At 46.0% G+C, this 7,361-nt stretch overlaps 1 protein-coding gene and 1 non-coding gene across 2 annotated transcripts; both read right to left on the reverse strand.

Moving 5' to 3' along the window:
• Window positions 1-2,677: 2,677 nt before the first annotated feature.
• On the reverse strand, window positions 2,678-3,313 carry aspf34 (cell wall protein PhiA; the record flags this gene model as incomplete). The annotated part of the gene is made up of 2 exons (XM_001820479.3): window positions 2,678-2,925; window positions 2,986-3,313. 2 exons carry the CDS (start codon window positions 3,311-3,313, stop codon window positions 2,678-2,680), a joined length of 576 nt encoding a protein of 191 aa, XP_001820531.1.
• A 2,938-nt stretch (window positions 3,314-6,251) lies between these two features.
• On the reverse strand, window positions 6,252-6,323 carry AO090003t00018. Its single transcript has one exon. It is a non-coding gene; the product is annotated as a tRNA-Ala (tRNA).
• Between the last annotated feature and the right edge of the window lie 1,038 nt (window positions 6,324-7,361).

Raw genomic sequence — 7,361 nt, forward strand, 5'->3', positions numbered from 1 at the left:
TTGCGCATGTATCATTACTACTCAGACTGACGAAGGTCAGCATAAACTCTCAAGTTGGAATGTATGGCCTCCTGGAAGCACCCTTCATAGCCGGTGCGGGGAAAGGGATGATCTTAACTGATTTTGGATCTCCTGAAGATCCCATTATGCAAGAGGTGATTAATTGGCCGTGGAGTGGCAAGCATACAGATCGCAAGTGGTTTGATCAGATCAGCAAAGGGCATGACTGCAATGGACATTGAATTGGGAACATTCCTACAATGCATAGAGCAGTTTAAGACACCGATTCCCTTCTATGTGTATAGAAGCGTGGCGATTTTGAACCATCTTTAGTCACGAGCTATACTGTCAAATTGTTAATCTATGCATCTGTGCTTATTTCATGTACTTGTGTAGACCATTGGAATCTCCCTTTCTAATCGGCCATTTTGATAGTCGTTAGTTTGTTATCTACAAGCGTAATGAGACAAATTCAATTTTTCCATCTTCATATGGTTTCCTAAGAATTAGCGATCAATGTTTTTCATTATCCGACTATTTATTCACAGGTTTCAGGGTAATGTTATCCTTGGTTGTTATCCTAGACCCATGGAGATTATCCACAATACAAAGAACCAAAAGTTTTAAATGAACAAACATGTCAGATAACCCATCTTCATGTGCATGCCAAACAACTGCTTCTGACAGAGAAACAGCTACACGATAGGTACCCTCTCCTAGATTAACATGTGGCCCTCTTATCAACTACCCCTGCAGTATGTAGATACCAAACAGGAGCGAGTCTATTTTTCAAAACAAATCACCACACCACGGTGTACATCCACCCAGGCACCGCGATCCAGGAACGACCAAGTATTCTCGTCGTCCAATGTGACTTCGACCCGAGGTTGGTTCTGAAGGACGCGACAGATGGTATTATGGTGAAACTTGGTGAGCTGGGCGCTTGTTGCAAAGATCTTGCCGTCTTGTTCAAGATCTGAGTTGTCGAAGAGCTCTTCGATTGCATGTGGTCTGCCATCGGTTGCAACGGAGGCTTCGGCATGTCTGCCCGACCAGTCATTGGAAAGTTGGAGGGTCACGCTGTCTGACCAGCCATAATAGAAAGGAGTGGCGGAAGTAGAGGTGGTGAGAAGAGTGAAGAGAAGGCCAATGGTGGTTGTGATCTTCATATTGGATGATTGTTGGTAACGCTTATTGGTTGCTTGGTTTTGCGGTTTGAGGTTGAATGATCTAACTGCGTTGAAACTTGTTGTACTTGAATCACTAGCCAGTGTCTATGCGAGATTGTGAGCATTGTCATATATATAGCTTTTTTGTCGTTCTAAGTTCATAGATTCAGAGTCAATTGTATCATGAAGACGATATCACAACCATAGTTCCATGGATGAAAAACAGGATGGCTTGTACCGGTAGGTCATGTAACTGCATGCGGACGACATTCATATTAAACTCATCAAACCAATTATTGAAGTCCGAGCTTTCCGAAACAGATTGAACTTTATAGTAAAGCCGTAGTCCAATAGCTATAGGAGCCGCTCTTTACTATCATACATTTCTAATAGAGTCATGATATCTACGATTGTAATATACACTATCTCATGTCAACCAGAACTATCTACAGCTTTTCTAGCGCCGGGATAAAACGTTTACCGGAGGCTGAGCAACCTAATGCTTCGGAAAGAGCACCACGTTTTTGGGCGTCACAAACTCTATGTCTATTTTCTAGGTTGACCCATCGTACGTCTAGTAATAGTATGCACGCCCTTCACTTCGAATGTTAGTGAAGCGAACATAGACATGATGAAGTCACGATCAAGACCTACAACACGCAAAACATCAGCATGCAATTAATTCCCTTTAATGCTCAATACTATATAGACAGAGAGCAGGGGTTGGAAAAGGGGGATAAATCCTTATCCGGAAAGCCCAACACAATGGAAACTGGTGTTGATATTACAGTGCCACAACAACAAAGACATAACCACACGCATACAGAAGTCTTGTCATATTCTAGACGTCAATTAGAGTTATCTACCGGTTTATCCGTCCGGTCCCGCGGCCGCAACCGTCGACGACTGAACCATATCCACTTGCGCCGAAAGCTAAAATTGGTCTTGACGTAATGACATCGGAGTTGGTCCACTAATTGGTGAAGCATGCCATGTTAGAAGACAATTGTAGTCAATGAAATGTTTCCCCATGTCCTAGGTTTAGTTATTCAATCTGGTACCAATCTGCTGATGCAACGTCAGGTTTGGCAGATGCACCAGTCCGTAGAACCGGGTTGACGTCCACAAACCCGCTACAGTGAAGCTTAAAGAACAACCTTTTGCTTGGATGGTTAACAGCAAGCTCTAGCTCTGGGTCCATCTAGGATTCAATCAATCTAGGTCATACTTCGAGGTGACTATAAGTGTTTAGCCATAAACCCGCGCCTCAGCCCGAGAACCGTGACATGTCAATTAGAAAGTGATCGACCGCAAATTGGATTGAAAACAAAAAGTGAGTTATTCTTTACAAAGAGAGTATATTTTCTCCATGTAAGGAGTGTTTCATACTAAAGAAGTATTTGCACAAAAGTTATTCACAAATCGCTTAATACAATGAAGACGCACAAAGAGACATCGAGCCTTTATACAAGTCTCTGCGCCAAAGAACGAAACACTAAAGCACAAACTTAGTTGGCCCAGCAAGGCTTGGGCTCCTTGGTCCCAACGACGTGAGCAGCAATGCCAATGCAATCCTTGTTGCCACCCGGGTTAGCGACACCAGAGGAGGCCCAGATGCTGTAGCCGTCGGCACCGGGGCAGGCGATGAGGCTGGATCCGTCGAACTCGAGGTGGCCATCCTTGATGGCCCAGCCCTTGCGCTCGGCGTTCTTGGGAGCGGGCTCGACACCGACGGTGTAGCCAATCTTGCCCTGGCCTGTGATATTGTCAGCTTGTGGTGCACATTCTTGGGCTATGGGTGGAAGGCATCACGTACCCATGCCGGAGCGGTCAACGTAGATCTCCTGGGGACGAGCGGTGTCATCGTAGATGTTGAGAACACCGTCGTTGATATAGAAACTGGTCTCCTGGCAGCTGTTGCTCTTGTTCTGAAGGCCAGCGATCAGGCTACCCTTGGCGGCGCTGAAGCCAGCGTTCTGGACACCGCTACCGGAGTGAATGGCGATGACGCCGAAGAAGTGAGGGGCATCAGTGGCAGGGGTGGAAGACGGGGTCGCAGCAGGAGCGGAGGTGCTGTCAGCGGCCGGGGCAGCGGCGGCAGTAGCAACGATGGAGGCAGCGAGAGCAAGGTTCTTGAACTGCATTTTGAAAGTTTGATGGTAAACGAGTGGTTTTGGAGAAATCGAAGGTGTTTTAAACGATTGGATTGATGGATTGATTGATTGACTGATGAGTGGAATGATAGCAGAGAGAAGGGGAGTGAGAACAGCTTTATATGTTGGCAATGACAACCTAATCAAGTCGATGGAGTCTCTTCCAAGACATTGATGTCAACTATTAACCGCTAACTGTCAGCTCTCAAGATCGAAATCTTAGGTACAACGGGAGAATGCCGCGGTTCGACTGGTGCCATGTTGTCATCCTGCAGAGTAGGCTACCTAGAACTATAATTAGCCGGTCCACTCCCGCAGTCCGTTGATTTAGTTTCATTTCGGCCCAAGGTCAGCGATATAATTGGGGTCTTGACCATCACGTGGGGCGCTGTGCCCTCCTTTGCCACGCTCGGTAGCCCTCGGAATCGAGGGAGCAGCCAATCAGGGAATAGGAGTCGTTAATTTAATCATTAATTTTAGGAGAGACAGTTGTTTCGCAGAGATGAGATTCTAAACGGGTAGAAAAACAACCGCTGCTCCACACTACAGACATTGTCTCATTCTAGTGTCCGTCATTGGCTCCTTAGACTGGAGTTGATCCGGAGCAATGCCCTAAACATAGTAGATGGAGCGTCAATCTTCGATCAACATCCTTGTTGTCTCCTCACGCCACTGAAAATCCCCCGCCAGCGAGATGGGAGGACGGGTCACCGCGACTGTTGTCATGATGATGAGGTTTACTCCATTACGTCCTCTTGACTAGTGAAAAAGCTATGATTCTCTGGGCAAAACAATACCAGAGGGCAGGCTTTCTACAGCCTAAGACAGGGGTACAATGATTCGAGACAAAATTCGATAATGGGTGCAGATCCAACCCCATTTTCAGAAACCGTTAATTTGGATACGGGGCGAGATCCGGCTGTGGCGCAGTAACTATAACCACATTTCTAGAAGAAACGGACCCTCGGGAACAATCTGACGATTTCAACCGACTATGCATGATTGTAGGATCGATACACTGCAGAACTATTGCCCAGAACTGCATGTCTTAAGATTTGCGAGGCGCTGGAAAATGCCTCCATGCACATCGGTCAACCCGGTCCGCCCAACTTCGCATTCTTCTAACCATGCTAGACATCGCCTGCAGGTTCGGACGTACTTCGGCGATTATCCTAAAATAGATCCTTCCAATTTATGGGCTCTGCTACATTGTATCCAAGCATTCCCTCCAGCGATCAGTTCCAGATCGACGCGGTAATCATTCGTCCCACCTTTTGTACCTCACCTGAAAAGAACGGGTGCAACTGGCCGACATATCCATCCATCATGAGAGCATTCTCTTAGTGGCTATATGTCGGGGTCTACAAGGTCAATCAACTTTCACACAGGGCTTAATAATGAGACCGTTTTTTATTTTAGCTTCTCCGATCCACTACTACAATAAGAAATATATGGCATCAATAGAGTTCAGCTAGATCAGTCCTTCACCAGATCGACACGATGGAGGTGCGGTGGAACTATGAGAAGCCTGAGAGGTAATTCTTCCCCCTAGCTTAAGGTAATCTGCTCTACCTCCCGGATCAGGTTCATCCGTGGGCTATCAGGGGGCTCTACAGTTACCGTGGGTAAGATGCCTCTCTTGGCTGAGAGTTAAGGACTCATCTATCTGTCTAAATTTATATTATCTGTCTTAAACAACTTTCCTAGTGTAGAAGGCAAGCGCGACACTTGGCACCCCTCTTGGAGTCGAGATTTGGCTAGAGTCTATTAAAATTTGGTTAACATAGGGCAACAATGATGTGTTCATTTCGTGTTCATAGTATGAACAATATAGACAGTAGAGACGGTAGGAAACCTGTATAGTATGTGGAGTTCGAAAGTAAACCAAGGATGTCACAGGGAGCCCTTTGAATGAACTATAGGCCGGTCATACTCGTGTGTTTTCAAGATACATCCGAACAGGCGGGCATCCGCTGTGCAGTAGGTACATTGATTTATTTACTTCTAAGCACTTTCGGCGTAGAACAAATGCACCGCTCGAAGCTGACAGTTTTGCAGGAGGCTCTCAATTCTGTGATCTAGTTAAGCCTTCTGATGGCTTTTCTACATCTTTCTCTTTTTTGTGTTCCTTTCCTTGTTTACGTGCCCGATTTAATTCGGATCAGGTACATGGGTTCCAAGAACCAGGGTATGGCCTCCTGCAATATATATAGAGCATTTTCCATTGTTGCGATTATTCTTTGGATCTGCTATGATAAGTCAACGAGCCATGCTCATGCATATACTGGGAAGATCTGTAAATTAAGATAGCTCATGGGATATTTGGAGAACTTCGCAATAGATTTTCATGCACCGAGTCGAGGGTGTGTAGATACCGTCTTAACGCGAATGCCTCTACAGGAAGGTTATGTAGACAGGGGATAATAAATTATTATTTTGTGACTGAAGCCTATAAAGAAACCATTTTTTGTATGTTGATTGTGAACTCAATGAGGTTGAATTTCTTTAAATTCATACTATTAAGTGGAATATCGGGTGCTTGGGGTTCTACCTGTGTTGTATATATATATCCGCTCGGATTGTAGCACGATATGTGTACACTTTCACTTCAAGTGAACATGAACATTGAATCGCAGTTGACTGACTACAACTTTCTACACATACGATACTATGTTTTATTTATGAGGATTTGCTATCGCAGGTATGGAACAGCAATGGACTTGTGATGTATTCACCGCGGTGCAGCTGGGACTGACCAACCGTCGCGAGCTAGAAGAATGAATCATCGGCGATCCGGAGAATATAATGAACAAATGCATAAAGGGAAAGCATGAAAAGAACATACTTTGTGCCCCTTGAGTCCCTTGTGATAGGGAAACAATAACAAAGAGAAAGGCGAGGGAGAGAGAGCGGGAAAAAAAATGATAAATGGACTTGAGGGGAATTGAACCCCCGACTTCTCGCATGCGAAGCGAGCACTCTACCACTGAGTTACAAGCCCGAGTAACCAAAAGATGAGTAATCTCTATAGTATAAGTACGTTGCAATGCTGGAAATGAAAATGGCAGCTGCATGCGGCCTTGTGTCCCACATGTAACCCTAGACCCTCCGACCTGTTCACGGCCATAGATATGTCCTCGTGGACGACTGAATGCGTCAGCTATGTGAAGTGTTGATTAAAGCATATCCCTTGCCTCTCGCAGGATAAAACATACTGAGGAATCAGGGTGGCGCTGGACCGAACAGATAAGCTTGATTGGCAACTTGATGGGATGATAAATAGGAATTACACGCGCAAAATAGCCGCCCAAGACTTGCCAGTAACTAGGTTTCTTGTATAATCGGGAATGATTCCTATTTCAGCAACTTGCAGCCACCCTACGCGTCGTACCTCGACATGATGCATTGGGTAAGGGCGCCGCAAGGCAAATAAAGTATTATTAGACCTACTGGAATAGGCACAACCAACCATCGTGCCGGACTTCCGAGTGGCGTTGATAAGCAACATTTACTACCAGGAACCAGAATTGTATACGAAGTACAAAAGTACCGTCGCCATATCCGGGGAGTCAATGTTAAATCCGTGGGGTAGTGAAAAAAGTTTCCGCTCCGCCATACAGAGGAGGAAAGACGCACTCGTTGCCGCGGCACAACTCCGCCCAGCCCCGATTGTGGGAAAAGCGGATACGATAAGGGAGGCTGTTGGTAGATTCAGAGCTGTAAGTGGATTATCTGGGTGGCCGATCAATGCGGCCACGGTAGGTCGGCACTCCAGCTATAATTTGTTTGGCAGCCGCGATTTGCCACTGAAAAAGCGAAAACTCAGCCAAATCTACCCGCGCAGTATCAGCTCAGCTCACCATCCGAGGTCATGAGTGTCTTCCAGAAGCTCCAGCAAACAACTAGTGGCGCATCGCCGTCGCGCTAAAGTTGTTAGCGGGATAGATGGCGTGCGCCCTCGAAGCATATGGATTTCTCAACACGGGAGGTCTGGAACCAGGATTGGGTCAGATGACCCTCGAAAGTTGCTGGCAACAAA

Source organism: Aspergillus oryzae, chromosome 2 (assembly GCF_000184455.2).
Source record: "Aspergillus oryzae RIB40 DNA, chromosome 2".
In the NCBI taxonomy this organism is placed as follows: Eukaryota; Fungi; Ascomycota; class Eurotiomycetes; order Eurotiales; family Aspergillaceae; genus Aspergillus; species Aspergillus oryzae.